General features: G+C 39.8%; 1 protein-coding gene and 1 long non-coding RNA gene across 2 annotated transcripts in view; one reads left to right on the forward strand and one right to left on the reverse strand.

Moving 5' to 3' along the window:
- Positions 1 to 5,087: 5,087 nt before the first annotated feature.
- Positions 5,088 to 19,085, reverse strand: LOC134323115 (uncharacterized). The gene is made up of 3 exons (XR_010014011.1): positions 18,990 to 19,085; positions 16,693 to 16,795; positions 5,088 to 5,581 (listed from the first exon to the last, which is right to left on the reverse strand). It is a non-coding gene; the product is annotated as an uncharacterized LOC134323115 (long non-coding RNA).
- Positions 18,373 to 21,671, forward strand: part of cbfb (core-binding factor subunit beta) — a 53,647-nt gene continuing 50,348 nt past the window's right edge. Inside the window, exons 1-2 of the mRNA XM_063004539.1 lie at positions 18,373 to 18,792; positions 19,196 to 19,282. Coding sequence (XP_062860609.1) covers positions 18,715 to 18,792; positions 19,196 to 19,282 — 165 coding nt within the window. The 5' untranslated portion in view covers positions 18,373 to 18,714. The remainder of the gene's footprint in view (positions 18,793 to 19,195; positions 19,283 to 21,671) is intronic.

The following is a 21,671-nucleotide window of genomic DNA, read 5'->3' on the forward strand; positions in this document are numbered from 1 at the left end:
ACTTACAAAATTAACCGAGCAGCCTCCCCGGCCTCCCAAAACATTAGAACTTGCCATGTTGGGTATAGGAAGTTATGGATTTGAAGTCAATGGGAGCCACAGCACGACAGCAAATACAAAGCAAAACTAATAACTGGCTTATTAAATCAGAAAAGAAGAAAAACAAAAGAACCATGTCTGGTGAAACCCCCCACATAACGCTTACATGAACAAAAACAGCGTTAACACTACACCAGTCCAAAACAAATCCACACATTTAGTGCTTATGATTGGGACCTCAGCTACTCGTGTCCCCCCCGCCGAGCCTCCTGAGAGGAATGATCAATTTGTGCATAGTAAAACAATAATATATATATCTTAGAATTTAACCGCGCATTTAAATAATAAAATTGGTCATGGAAAACAGTGATGCCTCCGCCCAAGCAACTTCCAAAGAACACATGGATTCACTCTCATCAACATACGCATCTACACACACACTCACATAATAACTCGCACACTTAACACCATGCACACAAACACACACACACACACACAGGACACACAGTCATCCACACACACACACACATACACATCTGGGTATATATATACTTATGTCAGGGCGGAGGCAATCACCGTAAAGCAAGTCTACAGACCTAATGGGGCAAACTAAATCATATTAACACCATAACTTAATACAAATTACTTGTGACCCCAACTGAACGAATCGATGCTGAAATGGGTTAGCGTATAAACATAGCATTTAGTCTCACAGTCCATCTACTGCCGCTGGGAGAATCTTGCTCTTTACATAATCCATCGCTTTAGCTGCATCGGTGAATTCCTTTAGATCTCCGTTATGTGTGATACGAAAACGGGCTGGAAATAGTATGCCATACCGGACGCCCTGGCGATTTTGAAGCAGCTTTCTAACCTCTGTGAAGGCAGCCCGAGCCTTGAGAACATTTGGAGTGTAGTCCGGGTAAATGGCAATTAACTCGCCATTAATACGAAGTGGAGCATGAGAACGCGCGCGACTCAGTACTTCAACACAGTCTTGGTAATAATGTAGCTTCGCTACAATGGCGCGCGGTTTACCATCAGCTCTTCTCATAGCCGCACTTCTGTGTGAACGGTCCACTAACACATCCTTATCCAGATGCAGCACTTCTCTCAGAAGTTTCGAAACAGATTCAGTAGAACTTGACCCGTTCGTCTCAGCCACTCCGTGTATTCTAATGTTACATCTCCTCATTCTCCCCTCCATAATCTCGTATTTCTCCTTAACCTCAGCCACCTCGGCTTTCAAAGCAGTCACAGTTGTTTGTAAAGCAGTCGTTTCATCAGACCAGGTTGATAATCCGCCTTCCATTTCTTTGACGGTGTTTTTAACTTTGTCCATTTTGGCGTGTATTACCGTTGTGCTATTTGCTAATTCCAATCTAACCGCATGCAGTTCCATTTTTAGGAAGTTAAATTCCTCAGCAAACGCGCTTTTTATTTCTGCTTTTATCACGGCTGATAAATCCGCTTTTAGCGATGAAATAATCTCCGCTTTTAGTGTTGTGAAATCCATATCGAAACTGTTCGATGGTGTCCGAGTCCGTTGGGCCGGAGCATCAGAGGGACTTGAAGTTGTGCTGGGCCTAGCGTTGGATGGTCCGGCGTATTTATATTTGCGTCGATTTGTCGCCATTGGCTTAAATATAAGTTATCCCCCAGCTTCAGAGATTCTTTCAGCATAGATTGCGCAGTATTTCCTAAAGTAAGCACTTAATTATTTTAATAAAATTGGAGACTCGGCGGGAGCACTAATTAAACACGTCCTACACCATCGCGAGCTCAGCAGCGCCCCCCCAGTACCAGGATTCTGGCTGCAACAACTTAAGTGTCGGATTTCTGAAGGAATTCTGGGACTTTGTGAGCTGAGCTTCATCTTCTCAGATGTTGGGCTCCTCCAGTACCAGGATTCTGGCTTCAACACCTTAAGTGTCGGATTTCTGAAGGAATTCTGGGACTTTGTGAGCTGAGCTTCATCTTCTTAGATGTTGGGCTCCTCCAGTACCAGGATTCTGGCTTTAACACCTGAGCAGAGCATCATTAGTTACCACAGCACCATCTTATCCTTGATGTGTACCTGCCCAACATGGTTCTACCCTGTGGAACTGTTAGATCTGGAGGATTAAATCATTTTCTCTTGGGGGCAGAACAGAGCACCGTGGCTCCGTGGTTAAAAAAGCTGAAGACGTGATGTCGCTCCTCACCCAGGTTTCGCAACAAGACGTCTATCTAGCTGAGGACGTGATCTCGGACCGGCTGCTTTCTTCTCTTCCCTTTCCCTTCTTCTCCATCAAATAAAGCTGGTGTCAGATGAACGTTGGTTGAAGGAATCGTGTTTGTGATGAGATTTTACACACGGCAGTGTTTTCTTCTCACGGCAGAATCATCTAGAGAATCGAATCGAACCGTGCAGTAGCTCCGCAGAATCTCAGCAGTGGATCAGAAACAACATTCACAACAGAGACTTTCATTCATACTGAGAATTCTTTAGGTTTTCTTTAGGTTTTTATTTCATATAAAAAATAGAAGCTGGAAAAATAGCAAAAGAACAAACTGGGTGGGTGAAACGGTATCAGATTTACTCTCGTGGTTCTTCACCTCCACCTAGTCTGGTACTTTCTAACAACAGGACTCAGGATTATTAAACACGTACAGACAGAAATAGTTTTGCTGGAGGCTTTTGGAAACATATCCTACACTGACTGATACCACAACTTCATGCAGAACCTCAATACTTCTGGATTTTATGTTGATCCTGAACTCATTAACTAATAGTGAGTTCACTAATAACTCGCAAATTATTATTCCATCAATCACTTGCAGTAGCGTTTTTCTTCCAGAGAGGGTCTCCGACTCTCAGAATCCTGAAGAGTTACACACTGCAGCTTTAAACGTCCTAAACAGACTTACAGACTTATGTTCACGCTGTTTATTTAGAATGTTCAAATGTTTATTTATTTATTTAAAAGCTGCAGTCTGTTACTTTTTGTTAAAATAAAGTCACTTGCATTTATAATAGTGGGAGGAATCACGTCTCTGTGTGATATTTCTGCAGGACGGTTCTGTCTTATTATTTACTGATCTAAGCTTTGCACAAATATCCTTTAGTTTTATTTTGTTTATTGAATTGTGATATAATAAGAGTTTTAGATAAAACACCAACAGCAGTGCATATTACCAATCAGCCCCTCTTATAAATATTCAGTACTGCGGTCCGGTTCCAGTCACTGAAGTTTTTGGTTCAGAATAAAAAAGGAGCCTGGACGTGAATCTACGGTTTAGAATTGTGTGGCAGCCAGTGGCACCGGAAACATTTTACATGTAGATTTAAAAACATATATTTTACACGACCTGAACAAGTTAGTGAAGAAACTGAAGCAGCATCCAAGCATCCAAAACACTAAAACACTAAAATCTACCCTGAACTCCAGACAGAAACTCCAGCTAAAGCTGCTGGATTGGTCCTCTGGAACCCCTGAGTTTATTTAAGATCTGTGACTTATTCTGATCATGATGTTCATGCAGGGCTACACAAGAACTGAAACAAAAAGCAGAAAAACTGGGTTTTAGTTCATGTTTTCATGAGAAAAAAATCATGGTAAAAAATAAGATTTAAGATTTAGATAAGATTTAAATCATTTATAGAAAACTGTAAAAATCATGTCCATAAAACAGAATCTCGTAACTTTTAGGGAATTAAAGACGCTCACTGAGACAAACGGACCAAAACTGAACCACAGTGCTGCAGAATTGCAGCTCCGGTCCACATGATGCCGTTTACCAAAATAAGTTTGAGTTTCTTTCTGTCCCGTGTTTATATTCACTTCATCTACCATGTGTGGAGGAAACATTAATGTATTAATTAAAAGTATACTTTTGAAAAGGATGATAAAAGTGTACTTTTAGCACAACATTAATATATTTTTAACATGTTTATAATAGGTACAGACATGTGCTAGTTTATTTATAGTAGACCTAGACAAATCTCAGTATACTTTAAATACTCTCAATCTATTCTGACACACTTGTTAATACGGTTTAGATGCAGGCTAATTTTAACCTCGGTGGATTAATTCAGATTATTACATTTTCATTAATATTAAATTAATATTGTGGCGTCGGCGAGCGTCGGGGCCGCAAGTGAGCTGCCCTTGGCAGTTCACTCAGTGGTTTGGGACAGACACTCATTCATACACATAGACATTCATACAACAGACAAACATAAAAGCTGCCTATCCAGCCCTTACCGCAGCCACCCCATCCCCAACACTGGGCTACACGGCTACGGTAAGCCTGGATAGCATGGCCGCAAGGGCTTCTGGGTAAAGCCCGTGCCGGCCCCCTAGTGGCGACGCTACAATATTTAATATTAATACAATTTTATTGTATTTGCAACTAAGAGTTAAGCAAGACTAAGGCTATGTTGTCTGGTGCAGTTTAGCCAATATTTCTCTTACGTTCCACTCTTCAACTCTTCAATTATTTTAAGTAATTTGTAGATGAGAAAACTATATTTTCTATATTTTTATTAGGAAGAAAAAAGGAAACATGTCTATCTTGTATGATAATGGCTAAATGTTCCAAAATCTCCTTTTACAATCAAACTTACTAGCTAATTGCTAACATATGGTAGCTGTTCTGTTCTATGTCTCCCTAGTTTTCCATATAATTAAACAGTGATTTTATAACAATTGTATTTGGTAGATAAATGTACTAAATACCAGAGCTTCACTTTTTTAATTTGAATCCATGCACATTTACCTTTAAAAAGCTAATATATACTCCTGTAATGTAGCGAGTAGGAGCATGTTTTCTAAATTTTAAGTTTATCTGAAGAAATTCTATTTAATTAACTTGGTGTCACTATTGAGAAACATGGTGGTACTCTTGCTAACATCTGGTTCGGTAGTTGTCTCATAGCTACATGGGTCCTGGGTTTGTATCCTCGCGTATTGTCACTGTCACTGTCATGTTCTCTTTGTGTCTGTGTGGGTATTCTCCTAGTTTTTCTCCCATCTTTTAGAAAACATGCATAAACATTGTATTGGCTTCTCTAAATTGCCCCTGGTGTGAGTAAGCGAAAATGTGGGTGCAATAAATTGGCATTTTTGCATTGCGCACAGGTGCTGTGCAAGCGTTTATTTGAAGTTATAATGGTATGAGGGCGGCACGGTGGCTCGGTGGGTAGCACTGTCAAGTGGTCCTGGGTTTGAAGGTCCTGGGTTTGACAGCAAGAAGGTCCTGGGTTTGATCCCCAGGCGGAACAGTCCGGGTCCTTTCTGTGTGGAGTTTGCATGTTCTTCCTGTGTCTTTTCTCCGGGAGCTCCGGTTTCCTCCCACAGTCCAAAAACATGCATTCAGGTTAATTGGAGACACTGAATTGCCCTATAGGTGAATGTGTGTGTGTGTGTGTGTGTATGCCTTGCGATGGACTGGCGTCGTGTCCAGGGTGTTACTGTGTGCCTTGCGCCCATTGAAAAAAGCTGGGATAGGCTCCAGACAGCTGCTAAAATCAGACCCACATCACCCACTAGTGTCCATCCTGGAACACACACGAATAAAAGTCATGAGTTTTAGCCAGAGTAGGATCACTGTGTTACATAGACTCTACAGACAAAATATTTCAGCTACAACTATTGCTAATATATACAATCAATTATATGCTGCCAACAGTTTGGGGAGAGCCCTATTTTGTCCCTGCATGAATGTCCCCATAAAGCAAGGTCTATGAAGACATGGTTTGATAAGTTATGCCTAGTTCACGCTACACGATTTTTGCCGACTGGTCGCCGCTAGTTTCTATCAGAATACATTGGCACACACACAAGCTTTACAATATTTGTGAACTTATTATCCACACCAAACCATAATACCAACACCGCATTACAAAAAAATATTTATTAACCTCCAACTCGCTACAGAACAAAACAATCTCTGCTGGTCGCTTTGCCAAATCCACTCGGATTCATTTATTTTTCTCTTTGATTTTACGCTGCACATCAGCGCACAAACTTTGATCTCTCACTACTTGTTGACGTGCATTTTTGGACGTGGTATCATTAAACTTGTCACTTCTCGCATTTTTTTCGTGACAAAACGTAGTTTGGGAGACCAGAGAAGCTCGTCTGCGATTCCAGTTGGTGATAGATGGTGTAGTGTGAAACCCCCTATCGCCGATCAGTCGTGTAGTGTGAAAGCCACACCAATTTGAAAGACTCCCGATTACAAGAGATCTAGTTGTGTAGTGTGAACTATACAGCGACCTGATGACTTGGAAAGTCGTGTAGTGTGAACTTGGCATTAGGTGTGGCCCAGAAACCTGACCTCAACCCTACTGAACATCATAAGGATGAATTAGAACAACAGTTACGAGCCAGGTCTTTTGGTCCAAAATCAGTGCTGAACCTCACAAATGCTCTACAGACAAAAAAGACATACACCTTCCCCGACACATTAAAAAAAAGGTAGTGTAGCCTATATAAATGCCCATGTTTTTTTAATAAGATGTCCATCTAGTGTTTGTCACCAAAGGCTTTCTATACACTACGTATCACCTACACACATAATTTAACATAATTAGAGGCTACAAGGTCTTCTCCTTGGACTGTAACTGTACAAAATATTTTCTTACAGATACAATTTATAAAACAACTTACCTAATACATTGTTAGAACTAAATGTGAGACATCAGTACCCCCTTATTTGTAATATGTTACCCTTACCCTTACAAATTTCCCTCTCAGACAGACCAGCCTATTAATGCAAGTTGGTATACAAAAGCTGGCCCCCTTCCTTTTCAAGGCTGGTGACATAATCACTTTTCTTACTTGCTGGTGAGTGTAAGTAAGTATAAATATAAGTTTATTTCCATCCTAAAATAAATTAGTCATCACAGCATGGACTTGTGACCTTGGCGTGCTGTGTGTGCAGAGATTTCCCGCCTGAAATAAGAGACCCAAGCCAGACTGACGGACACCAAGGCCAAAAGAGCTTAAGTCTGCTGTCTAATCTTATTTAGTGTCGTCTCCATTTGGAGAGGGTGGCTTTGTGGAAACCCAGACGTGACATAATATCTAAAGAGTGATACTTCCATCCATCCAGCGGCCCAGCTGCTATAATAGTGCTAGGGTGAGGGTAAACAGAGGGCAAGGGAGGTCTAAGCATGGGAGGTTTAAACTATACACACTATACTGCAATAGATCAAAATAGTACACTATATCCAATTTATTGTTTAGACTAATTTTAGCTGATGAAGTGCTATATACACTGATCAGCCATAACATTAAAACCACCTCCTTGTTTCTACACTCACTGTCCATTTTATCAGCTCCACTTACCATATAGAAGCACTTTGTAGTTCTACACAGGACCATTGGGGGGTTGTTATTTGGGTGGTGGATCATTCTCAACACTTCAGTGACACTGACATGGTGGTGGTGTGTTCGTGTGTGTTGTGCTGGTATGAGTGGATAAAACACAGCAGTGCTGCTGGAGTTTTTAAACACCTCACTGTCACTGCTGGACTGAGAATAGTCCACCAAACAAAAATATCCAGCCAACAGCGCCCCGTGGGCAGCATCCTGTGACCACTGATGAAGGTCTAGTAGATGACCAACTCAAACAGCAGCAATAGATGAGCAATCGTCTCTGCCTTTACATCTAGGTGGACCAACTAGGTAGGAGTGTCTAATAGAGTGGACAGTGAGTGGACACGGTAAAACTTCAGCAGCGCTGCTGTGTCTTATCCACTCATACACACCACCACCATGTCAGTGTCACTGCAGTGCTGAGAATCATCCACCACCTAAATAATACCTACTCTGTAGTGGTCCTGACCATTGAAGAACAGGGTGAAAGCAGGCTTGGTATGTAGAGAAATAGATGGACTACAGTCAGTAACTGTAGAACTACAAGTGCTTCTATATGGTAAGTGGAGCTGATAAAATGGACAGTGTATGTAGAAATAAGGAGGTGGTTTTAATGTTATGGTTGATCGGTGTATGTATATAAATAAATAAATATAAGCACCAATTACACCAAATAGATTTCTCCTATGTTGGTTTATATTGCCATCCAGTGGCCAAAAACGTACATTACACCTTAAACTAACTAATCCAACACTATATTGCAATTTCACTGTTTATTCTTCAGAGGCTGCAATTACTGTAACCACCAGTGTATTAGTTAATTTAAAGTTTTAAGTCTCTTTACATTTGATGTACGAAAACAGCTCTCTGTGTGGGAGTAAATTAGCACTCATTGCTTGAGAAATGTGTGGCTGGCCAGATGTAATTCAAGAACCACCAAAAACAGGTCTGTCATGAACTACTGTACTGCTAGAGCATAAATAACTCTGTCCACAGTCAAGCAAATTAAACATCACTATGAACTTATAGGCTGCCGTGCAAAAAAGAATTTGGTGTGCCAAATGCAGCTCCTTAAAGCCCAAGTGACGTTGAAACAAACTAAAATCAGAAGTTGAGGTTTCTTTTCTTTAGTAGTTTCTAAACTCAATATATAGCTTACTTGACTGAACACAGTGTAACTTGTGTTCAAGTCGCTGCTGATTTATGGCAAAACTGTTTTGGATGGTTTTTGAATTACATCTATATAGGCAAATTAACTCTTAGCATGAGGTGACAATATAAGTTTTTTTTTTCCAACTTGGGGAAAAAACCTCCTCCATGTACTACCTAATGGGTGCAGACAAACTAGCCCTATTTATCAGGGCCCAAAAAGGTCACCAACTATACTTCATAACTCACAGGTAATTGGACATAGAGCATTTACACGATTAAATTAATTATTTATGTTACTGTGCATACATTTCACACAGCATATTTTTAATTAGAAGCTCAAATCCATACATTTTTTATAAAGAAGTTAATGTATCATGTACCTTGTTGATTATATTTTACACAAATTCTCAGCCCTGCAGTGACATGACATGGTGGTGGTGTGTTAGTGTGTGTTGTGCTGGTATGAGTGGATCAGACACAGCAGCACTGCTGGAGTTTTTAAACCACTAACTGTACACTCTATTAGACACTCCTACCTAGTTGGTCCACCTTGTAAATGTAAAGTCAGAGACGATCGCTCATCTATTGTTTGAGTTGGTCATCTTCTAGACCTTCATCAGTGGTCACAGGACGCTGCCCATGGGGCGCTGTTGGCTGGATAAATTTGGTTGGTGGACTATTCTCAGTCCAGCAGGGCCAGTGAGGTGTTTAAAAACTCCATCAAGATTGCTGTGTGTGATCCACTCATACCAGCACAACACACACTAACACACCACCACCATGTCAGTGTCACTGCAGTGCTGAGAATCATCCACCACCTAAATAATACCTGCTCTGTGGTGGTCCTGTGGGGGTCCTGACCATTGAAGAACAGGGTGAAAGGGAGCTAACAAAGCATGCAGAGAAACAGATGGACTACAGTCAGTAATTGTAGAACTACAAAGTGCTTATATGTGGTAAGTGGAGCTGATAAAATGGACAGTGAGTGTAGAAACAAGGAGGTGATTTTAATGTTATGGCTGATCAGTGTCTATATATCTGATAGCACATATGGATGTGACAACTCTGAATGAGCAGGACTTCCTGTGCAACCTTAATTGGCTGCAGGTACCGCCTTATGATAACAGTAGTGACACGGACATTAGCAAAATAAAAAATTTGCGAATAATTAGTCAGAGACGACAAGGAGAGAGTAACTGTCTGTGGCCACCTGCAAAATCATTTCCTTTTTGGGGGTCTTGCTGTTGCTTCTCCAGTGCACCTGTTGTCACTTTCATTTACACCAAAGCAGGTAAAACTGATTCACAATAGCTTATGTGTCATATGACATGGTGTTATACTGTCCACACAGTGCGGAGAAGAGGCAAATAAATTCCCAAGGATCACTACTGGGTAGTTGTAGAAAAGTCTGCAACTTGGGGTCACCAAGTCTCTAAAATGACCATCAGGCCATTTCCCTATCAAAAGCCTTGCCAGGGAAAAAACCCCCCACAAACATAAGCTCCTGGAGTTTGTTAAACACTACTGGGATTTTGATTGGACCATGTTGTGTAGACAGATGAAACAAAAATCAAGCTTCTTGGCAACTCAAGTTTGGTTTTTGGTTAAAAAAGAAGGATGCTTACACTGAACAGAACCTGATACCCTCTGTTTAATGTGATGAAGGGTCTGTGATGTTGTATGATGCTGTTTTTCCTTCAAATACCCTTGGTTATATGGCATCATGAACTCCATAAAATACCAGGGCATTTTAAATCAAAGTTAGCTTCTGAAAATAAAATAAAACAATAAAAAAAAGATCCAGATCAACAAATTTTTACTGATCACAAAATCAAGCTAGTCCTCAATTCTAAACCCCATAGAAAACCTGTGGGTGCGCTAAAAAGGAGGCTGGATGATCTGGAAAGATTCTGTAGAGACAAATGGTCTTAAATTCCCAGCTCTGTATTCTTCAACCCTACAATATATTATAGGAGAAGACTAAGTGCTGTTTTATTGGCAGAGATGCCAATAATTGTAGCACATGCGGTTTTGATAAAATAATAATTATTTGATGAGGTTTTTTTTTTAGAGTATAATTATTGGGTATAAAAGGAGGATGCACCACGCTCAGTCTTTGCAAGCAAAGATGGTTGTGGCTCACCACCTTGTACCAAACATCATGAGAGACTTCAAAAAGAACATAAAACATTTCTTATCAATGCATAACAATTCAGGTCTTTTATTATCTAATGAACATAATATTGTGAAAAAAAAATCCCAGTCTGTGTAATGCAAGGCTGGAAACCAGATAGCATTGCATGAGACACCATAATGCTACTGTGATATAGTGATATGGGCTTGGAAGTTGCTTGAAAAACATTGTCACGTAACGCAGACCGATGCCGCCAAAATGCAACCACTCACTCACTCTCACTTTCTGAACCGCTTATCCAATTAGGGCCTAGGGGGTTGCTGGAGCCTATTTCAGCTTTTTTAATGGGCACAAGGCACACAGTAACACCCTGGACAGGGCACCAGTCCATCAAAGGGCAGACACACATACACACATACACACATACACACATACACACACACACACACTCACCCATTCATCTATTGGGCAATTCAGTGTCTCCAATTAACCTGACTGCATGTCTTTGGACTGTGGGAGGAAACCGGAGCTCCCGGAGGAAACCCACGCGGACACGGGAAGAACATGCAAACTCTGCACAGAAAGGACCCGGACCGCCCCACCTGGGGATCGAACCCAGGATTTTCTTGCTGTGAGGCAACAGTGCTACCCATTGAGCCAAGAACCACCGTGCCGCCCCAAAATGCAACCAGAAACATTATTTTGAAAAAGAAATGTATATATCAATTCTATGCAGAAATGTCATCAAGTTCTCTCTATATTTACTATTTTACTCTAAGTTTCCAAACAGTTAGAAGGTGCATTTAAAGGAAGTGCAAAAAAGAACAGGTGATGTAACACACTGGTAGACATGTCTCTGTCCCAACTTTTTTTGTGTTGCTGGCAACAATTTCTAAATGTATTTATATTTACAATCAATGCAAACATGGGAAATCTTTTAATTGTACCTTTGTCAAATAAAGGTCCAAGAGAATGAACAAATCAGTGCACTATAAAGGTTAACAATTTACACTGCATTGCCTTGAAGCCATGCAGTCCAATCAACTGTCTGTGGATCTCTGCCATCAAATTGCGGTAAGGCATAGATCAGGTCAAGAATACAAAACAATATCTAAGGCTCTGGGTGTTTCAAAAACCATAATTGGCTGCTTGGTTAAATTGGGCATCAGAACAAAGAAGGCCTCAGTCATGGAGGTACAAAAGGACCCAATGATCACTCTAAAAAATTCTAAGTGTTGGGTTGCCTGTTAAAGCTGTTTGGGTTTCGATGGTGACATAGTTATTAATTCTGGTAGGTTATCAGATGCAGCTTTAGAAGCAAAAAAGAATAGTACACGAGTTGAAACGAATCTTATTATTTAAACACAGTTAATATTATAACAGATAGTGATCAGAAAATAAGTCATTTTGTGGTAAAGCATTAAGTTTCCCTATGTCAATACCAAGAGTTAATATTAAGTCTGAAGTATGTTTACAACAATTAAAACCTTATGGGTTGTATTTTTAAACTGGAAAGACAATCAGCAAATTATTGAAGGAATATTGGGGGACCATGGTAACAAGCCTAAAAGATGTTGTGTTTTTAATATGACGAAAACTGATCAGCTACATCAGCTACAAGCATTTCAGTAGTTCACATGTTCATTCCAAGTTGTTTTTGCAGTAAGGTCTACAGTATGTCTGTCATCATTTATGACTACTCCTCTTCTACAACCATTAAGATGTGGTTTATGTACTTAACTGTATCCGGGAAGAGCTGCTTTATTTAAACCTAAATACTCATTAGGACTAATCCAGGTTTTATTTAGATATTCATTAAGTCCATTAAGCTATTTATATGTGATAATATTATTTACAATTATGGCTTGAGACACAATGTTTACATGTGCTAAATTTAATCTGGCTTTATTATACTGTACTTTTATCTGAATTATTTAGGTTAATGCTAAAGTGGTTTTTATTACCTTTTAGTTCAGTGTGAGCATATAGTATTGTAGCTGTGGTTTTGGATGTAGACTTTGTGATGCCATAAAGGTTTTAATATTTGCAGTCAGTGACCTTATTTTTTTAGCGTAACTTAATAACTAGTCTATGTTCTGCACAAACAGTACATTCTTTTTCCCCTTTCTTTCATATTAGGAATTCATTAAAATGATGTTGCCTAAATCACGTTGCTAAAGTCATAAATCTGGGCCTTGTAAAAGTTTGTTAGGGTGAAATTTGTTGATATGTTTATATTCAATTGGATATTTTGACTGAAAGCAAAACCTGTGCTTTGACTTGCAGAGCTATGTTTAGACTCTTCACTGAATTGGCTCATCACGTGAGCTCAGACACCAGCCAGAAAAGCAAAAACATGTTTAGTCAGCAGAGCAATAAGGTGCTAGTTTACGTGCTTGGCACAATTTAATATTTAATAAACCTGAACAAAATGTGCCTTGTATCAGAATTCCCGCACATAGATCCATATTAGATGACAAATCTAGCTCAGAAAGAACTAAAAACATACTTACATGCCAGCTCAGACACGTCTGGCAATTTAAACTATTCTAAAATTGCTGATGTGTACAAAAAGTAAGAATATTTTCAGATGTCTTCACATAAGAGCTCTCACATCTAAAGTCTACTGAAGCAGATGTCTGTGCTGTTGACTGTGAGCTGTCAGACTGAGTCTTCAACAGTAACCGCAAAATATTTCATTAATTAATGAGCGTTTTGTGGTGCTATTAAAGCACTTGTGCACCCCATCCAGCACTAAGCTCACCCTTTTAACACAATTACTCAGTCTGGAGCTCAATCCGAGAGATCTAGAGGGATGCAGAAGGAATGACAATACCTATTTATTTTAAATAATAACCATTTATTGTTTAAGTCATCAACATAATTCGTATAAGGTCACTGTATGTAAAATGTTTCTTAATTTTTTCCTGTGTCCAGTCTTGGTTTCCGATTGCTGTACCTATTGCTGTGTTTCCAAGTGGTTCTGGACCCAACACAACCTCGCTGTCTCTAGGTTTCTATACATGTATGCATAAGTATTCTGCTTTCTCCTCACCTCCAAACTGATTGCCTCCAGATGTAAGGTAAATACATCTAGGTAAATATGTCAGTAATTGTTGAAATGGAGGAGAAATGGCCTCTGTTGCTGTCCCAGGCTTTAAATAAGAAAACAAAAACAAACTTTGATATCAGACAAAATTCAGTCAATGAGCACAAGGAGGCACTTAATCATGTTGCATGTACGTTTGTGGTTTGGCTTTGAAGAGAACAACAAAGGGAGGAGTTGAATTTGTTGTGCAATTCAGCTTCAGCTAGAAATGAAGTGAATAGAACTCAACAAAAATTAACCAAAGTTGGGATCATGTACAGGCATTATATACTGCTGACTTATTCTTGTCCAGTGATGGTTATTATTGTTTAATAACTGTAAAATTACACCAGCTTGGTACATTCTTCAGATCCATATCTGTCCTTCATCTTATCAATGTTACATGCTCATTTCTTTTCAAGTGCTCTTTCAGATGACATAACAGGGCTGTAAATCATATTAAGCATGAACGTATAATAAGTAATACAATCACATATGGTTTAAAAAAACATCAAAAAGTTACTGTGTTCAGCACAGAAAATAAACAAAAAAACTTAAACTATTACATTATTTCATATCTAAACCTCACCCTGATCTTTTATGTGCACTTTTCAGATGCACTGTACCTTGCAGTACAATATGGTACACATCCAAATCCAAAACTATCTGTACACCACAGGTCGGCCACCTGGGGTCGGTGATGAGACCACCGTGAGACCGTGTATGAAGTAAACGGCAAGGGCCTTGGAAAGCCGTCAGGCAGTGATGGGACCACAGTAAGGCTGTCTGGAAACAGTGGCAAGACCTTTGGAGGTCTGACTAGTACTGGCAACAAAGCCTCTGGAGAGCCTGCAGGGGTGATTAAGGGAGCCTTGTGATCAGCTGAACCCGTCAGAGTCTGGAGACTGCCTAAAACAGACAAAGGAGACAGAGTGTCCGCTCGAACCGACTGAGTGACTGGGTGACCAGCTGGAACATCCAGCATCATAGAGCTGGCTGGAATAGATTGAGTAGTTAGAGAATCGGTTGTAACAGGCTGAGTCAGGGGGCTGGCTGTACCATTGCATAGGGAGCCAGCTAAAATAAGCAGTGACAAAGCTGGCTTGACTAGACTGAGTGGCTAGGGAGCCAGCTTGAACAGGCAATGACAGAGCTGGCTGAAATAGACTGATTAGTTAAGGAGCCAGCTGGCAATGAAAGAATATCTAGTGAAAACTGACTGAGACAATAAAAAAACTAGCTTTAAAAGACAGACTAGAACCAGTAAAACTAGCTGAATCAAAGAACAGGCTTGGACAGACAGTCTGATACACTAGGGAGCCCCAGGAATTCAGGCAGCTAGAAGGCAGCGGTGAGGATGGAGACAGTGGGCGCTGGGTGATGGATGACGCCCCCAGTGGTCACTGGACAATTTTTACAGTTGGCACTGGGTGACGAGGAGCGTCCCCAACAGGCACTGGAAGATTGGCAACTTCTACAGCGGGCACTCTTGGCCGGGCAAATTCTGTAGTGAGCACTGGGTGACGAGAAGCCTTCCTAGTGGGCATTGGAAGCCAGGCAGCTTCTACAGTGGGCACCAGACAAGGGGCGACTTACCCAGTGGGCACTGGAAGCTAGGTAGCTTCTACAATGGGCACTGGAAGTGGGGCCAACCTCACATTGGGCGCTGGCTCACGGGAAGCGACCCCAGCAGGCACTAGAGTTTTGGTAACACTTCCTACAAGATGTTTGTAGGGATTTTCTCTTGGATTTTTCCTTTAACTTCCCTGTCAGACCAGAGCTGCTGAGCCCATCTTTAAGCAGCACCCATCAGCCTTGACATCATGAATAGCACCTTTTCTGTCTCGGTTGGCTGAGGGTCATGGAGGCTTTGAAGGTAGAGCTGGCTCTGAAGAAGAAAGGCTTCAACCAACAGGTTACTCCCATTATAAGGAGCAAGCTTACTGAGCAGAAAGGTCTGAGGAAACCTAATGAAACCGAACTCTGTGCTCAGTTGGGTGCTCAAAACTGTATCTACTGAAACACGGCTCACTGTGTCCTTGTTCAGTTGGTCATTCTGTAATGCAAGACTCAAGGACAGGGGCAAACAGACACCCAGAGACATTATATGCAATTTTATTTACAATAGACAAGACAAGAACAAAAACTGCAATGACTACTACAGAACTATAAACAAGAACAAGTGGTAATAGAGACAAGGCATACAATGACTAGGGCAAACAGGCTGGGAAGCACTAGGGTGAACAAAGACTTAGATTATTACTAGTTACGCTTTGCAAATGGATTATGCTTGCTCATCTGACACTAAACTAAACTACTCTAACCTGAAACAGGAGTGCTAATGCTAATGGCTATGCTAAGCTAATACAGAACATAGACTGGATCTAAGTACATAACAAGCAAGAACAATGAAAACATTAACAAGGACAAACAGACAAGTAAGAAATTACCAGGACAGGGACCAAAGCAAAAACCAAGACAGGAGTCGAGACAAGCATGAACTAAGAATAAGCCATGGCCTGGCCAAGGGCAAGACAAACTATCTTATCAAATGAATGACATTGAATGACCAGCAAGATGGACTCGAACTAAAGGAAACTATATACACTGATTACTAATGAAGACATGAGAAGCATCCGGGTGTGACTGACACAAGGACGAATCAGGGAGAGGAGGTGTAGACAAGGGGGTGTGTTACATAAAATAAACACAAAGAGACCATGTGCTCTACTGAAAGGCTGAGACAGTAATACATACAGTATATCCAGTAAGCAAACACCTACATGTATATGTTCTTACTCCTGCCCACTATATGTTCTTACTTAGATGGTCCAGTTTCCAAAAATATATAATAATTTTTCATAATGAATGCAAATACAAAATCATTAGATTTAAAGTGCACGATTTACTACCTTGACCCAAGGTCCTGTGATGGATTGGTGTTCTGTCCGGGGTGTGTTACTTCATTGAGACCAGTGATTCCAGGAAGCTGGATCCACTGCAACCCTGACCAGGCTAAAATGGTGGTTAAAACATGAAAAGGAAATAAAATTAATGAAATAAAATATTATTGTTTCTATACAAAAGAACAACCATTATCATGTATTTAATTATTATTTACTAACTAAATAAATACAGGTAATTTAGAATATTATGAAATAATCATTTATTGGATTATTTAAACAGGCTGCAGCTGATGTAGTTGGTGCAGCACAGTAACATCGTTCCTGACATCTATGGTTGTAGGTCTTGCTCCAAATCACTGTGAAGAGTTCTGCCGGGATCTTAGAGAGTTTTTTCCCTCCTCTTTCCACAGCCGAAAAACATGTAGACGTTAAAAGACTCCTCTAAAACTGACCCTAGTTATAAGTAAGTTATCCAGTCAGTGTATGTCACCCTGCAATTGATAAGCAACCTGTCCAGGATATATTCACATGCACATAGTGTTTCTGGGTAGCACTGAACCCACCGTGACCCTAACAAGAATTTAAATTATAAATTATTAATGTTTTATAAATATATGTTAGACACAACGGTGTTGCCTTTTTTAAAAATTCGCAGCTCCCCTTTTGGCAAAGCTTGTAAATGTCTAGTTAGAAACTGAATAATTTAATAATATTTAAACTGAGCATTAATGTTAAATCATGTCAAATTACATATATCAAAAATAATGTTTTAAAACCTAAAGCTAAAGTTTAAGGTATAAATGTAAAAATGTACCTCCATAGTAGCCCTACCTCAAATTAAATTGTATAATCCATTTTTCATTTGCAGTTGCAGAGTAAGAGCTGTTATAATTGTACCTGATGCAGGGTAGGGCCTTTGGGTGGTGCAGAGGTAAAATACTCTAGCCCACTACTGCTTGTATCCCAGGTTTGAATCCCCATTGATGCTATCGGCTGGTAGGGTGTCTGCATAAATTGTAAACATGACTGGCCATGTCTGAGGGGGCTGAAGCCATTGTGATGGATTGGTGTCCTGTCTAGGGGTGCGTTACTTCATTGCGCCCCAGTGATCCCAGGAGAACCGGACCGGATAAAGCATCGTTAAAAAAAAAAAAAACGTGAAAATGAAATGATGCAGGGTGTCTAAAGTCCAGCCGTGGATGCCTACTGCCTCACAAAACTTAACATTTTCTCTACCTCCAACACAACAAACAGATCTAGCACTTTCCAGCACTGTCCTCAGAACATACAGGGAGTTTAAACTATCACTGTGACTGCTGGGTTGAGAAAAATCAGATAACCAGAATGATTCAATGGGCATCCAGAGTTGCAGTTGTGATACCCTGGTTGCTTCCAGCTGTGGTGAGTAGAGTAGTGTATGACTCATGATGAGTGGGGCTAGTAGTGGCTAGACTTGTGAATGGATGTGTGTGTGCGTGTGTATTTGTATACATGTATATGTGTGTGAGAGAGAGTGGGGGGTGAGTATTTCGGGTGTACAGTCATGAGTCTGACTCGAAGGAGCCAGGAAGTAACAGTGAGCCAGGCTGCGCTGTGGATAAAGTCAAAACGAGCGCGCCTCACACACACACACACACACACACACACACACACACATATATACACACACACACACACACACATATATACACACACACACATATATATACTCACACGCGCGCGCTGAGTGAGTGAGGGAGAGTTAGGTGAGTGAGAGAGTAAGCGAGGGAGTTAGTGAGAGCGGACTGGTGCAGATGTGCGGGAAGGTCGGACAGTGAGAGAGAATAGCGCATGTCTGAGATATATACATCTATACCAGAGTTACACTAGAAGTGCACCATTACCGAAGCACATTTCTCAACCCTCAGACAAACCGAAAAGACGGAAGCTAATAAGAGTGGCATTTTAGCGGGCACTTTCGAGCCGACACTTTTATTCTCTAGCTTTCGCACACTATAAATCGGCAAAATAGAGCACATAACGTTCAAGATGCCTCGGGTGGTCCCGGATCAGAGGAGCAAGTTCGAGAATGAGGAGTTCTTCAGGAAACTGAGCCGCGAGTGTGAGGTAAATTCATACATTTAAAGTCAAACTTCATACATTTAAAGTCAAACTTCGGAATGAAGCTGGGGGTTTCGCTCTTTGTTACACTTTTTACTTTTAAAAGTAACTTACACACACTTTAAATTAGAAAACGTACTTATTTTAGCGTTTTACTTCGAATTATCTTTCTTTTTTGGTCTGAATATCTAGTAGCTACGTACCTTTCAGTCAAATTCGTGTCACCTCAGAAGAAGCTTGCTAACGCGCATCACTTTTTAAGTACCAAACGTCGAGTCGAGTTTGTAAACCTCAACTCCCGAAACTCCTAAAACCTATAAAATGTAAAGTTTATGAAACTATATCTGAATATAATGTGACGTTTGTTTATCGTTTACGCGTTCTGAGTCTCAGTTGTTTTCCGTTGCAGATTAAATACACCGGTTTCAGAGACCGACCGCACGAGGAGAGACAAGCCCGCTTTCAGAACGCCTGCCGGGACGGTCGCTCAGAAATAGTAAGTAACACGTTTTGTGTGTTGTTCTTTATTATAAACATAACTCTTTTATCAACATCTTAATCACACAGCTTTAATATTTACAACATCTTAATAACAAACACAAACACGAGGCTGATAAACACCCGGAACTTCAACACTTCCTCATTTTCTCTTTCTGAAGAGCAAGCAGTAAAACACTCATGATGAAATGCAATTACACATCACTTTCAGCCTCGAAATAATCAACAGCAATTCAATTCTAATTAAAAGGTGAGTTTAGTGGCTTTGCGTGGAAACTGGTAAAGGGAAGAGGTATGAAAAGGATTTGCCCGTCAGCCACTGAATTTTGTCTGCGTATTTTCTTTCAATCATCTTCAAAAGACTGTCAGGCCATGATCATCCTGCATAGGTTTTGTAACTATACACCTTTAGTCTGTACATGTTACACTTCACCAACAATCTTAGAACTGTTAATACTGGTTAATACAACTAAAAATAGAGATCTCAAATGTTTACAATTCTAATTCTAACAGCTAATAAGCTATGTTCTTCTGGAAAAACATTCAGTACTGATTAGAATATACTGATCCAGTGATGTGTCAAATATGCTTTTCTACTGCTGGATCAATTGATTAGAAGTCATATGGCAAAAAACATTTGGACACGTGACCATGAGCTTGTTGGACATCTAATTTCAAAAGAAGGCTTCAAGACTTAGAAGTATGTCTGTGGGTATTTGTACCCATTAAGTGAAAAGCGCACTTGTAAGGCTGGGCACTGATGTTGGCCAAAAAAGCCTCAACTGATGTTGTATTTCGGTGGGGCTGAGGTCATGGCTCTGTGCAGACCACTGGAGTTTTCGTAAAGCAAGCTTTTCTCTATGTCTTTATAGACCTTGCTTTTGTGCACAGAAGTACACTCAAATTAGGACAGGAAATTAGAACCTTCCCTAAACTGTTGCTTAAAATTCAGAAGCATATAATTTCCTTTATATAATTATTACACACGTTAGCAATTGTTGTGCCTGAAACACACAAATGCAAAAATTAGAAGGGGTGTCCCAGTACTTTTATCCATATAGTGTACATGTGTATACCACTTACTGCTAATTCTACCACCATATAGTTAAGTACTGGTATTGATAACATTAAAAATCAGCAAAATAACATGTACTTCTAAATGCATTTTATTTTAAACACTGAATCATATTTATCCATGTAGAATATTTAAAATCAAGTAAAGTTTATATGCAATATGCCAAGTCCCTTTAACGACTACATTTATTATTTCACATGCAAGAACATTTTTCTGCAGCTGTTATTAAAACAAAACAATTTGCCCTTCCTTTCTAAATGAGTTTTCTCTTGATACCCAGGTTTCCTTTTACCTTCAAAAAACATATAGGATGTGGACTGGCTGCTTCAAATTGCCCCTGTAAAGAAGTGAATGTCTTAAGTGTGTGTTGCCCCTTAATGAATCGGTGTTCTGTCTAGGGTGTATTTCTGCCTTGAGCCCAAATGTTTCTGGATAATACCAGACGAACCACAACCCTGCCCCAGATAAAGCTGTTAGTAAAAATAAATACAAGAATAAATGCATTTATTAGTATTTGTATATTACTATTATTAAAAAGACTTTGATGTGTATCCCATTGTTACATAATTGATGCCTCTCTGCTTTCTAAAGATTATAATGCACATGCATGTTTGTGTTTATGAATGACCACATGTTTTTGGAATTATTATTTTAAAGTAAATCAACCAACCTTCAATATAATTATTGTATAAAAAATTTCACTTGCTTCTTAATACTGTTTATCTTTATCTTTTAGGAGAAAGCCATTTCTCTTCTATATTTTTTAAAGCTTGTAGATCTTATAATAACACTGGGCACAAGGCAGGAACACACACCGGACAGACAGACAAAATAATATATAGAAAAAGTCTATATAGGTTTGAATCTCAGCAGTGCTTTCGGCTCCACATATTGTGATTTAAACTGTTCTTACAAAAATTAACAAACTTTTTAGTATAATGATCTTTGTATGTTTTTTCTAAAGGTGTCATTTTTACGTGCTGATATCTCCTGTTTGCCAGACTTTTTAGGTTCGGCGTTCAAATGTGCTCTTAGCTTTATGCACACACAATGATACTAAACAAACAAGCACACACTATATTTAGACAGCTTAGTCAGTGTAAATAATCACTTAAAAACAGGACAGTAGATTGTTTCTTCAGAATTTTCTATTCATTTTTGTGGAATAGGTGTAATATATGACTGAAAATATATGACTGTAGCATGCTAAATACATTTAACACCAAGCTGTTTTAGTTCATTATTGGATAAATTTTTCTATGTACACTACAAGGTGCACATTATAATGTGTGCTCATGTTAATTACCACATA

The sequence above is a fragment of the Trichomycterus rosablanca genome, chromosome 11 (assembly GCF_030014385.1).
Source record: "Trichomycterus rosablanca isolate fTriRos1 chromosome 11, fTriRos1.hap1, whole genome shotgun sequence".
Taxonomy (NCBI): Eukaryota; Metazoa; Chordata; class Actinopteri; order Siluriformes; family Trichomycteridae; genus Trichomycterus; species Trichomycterus rosablanca.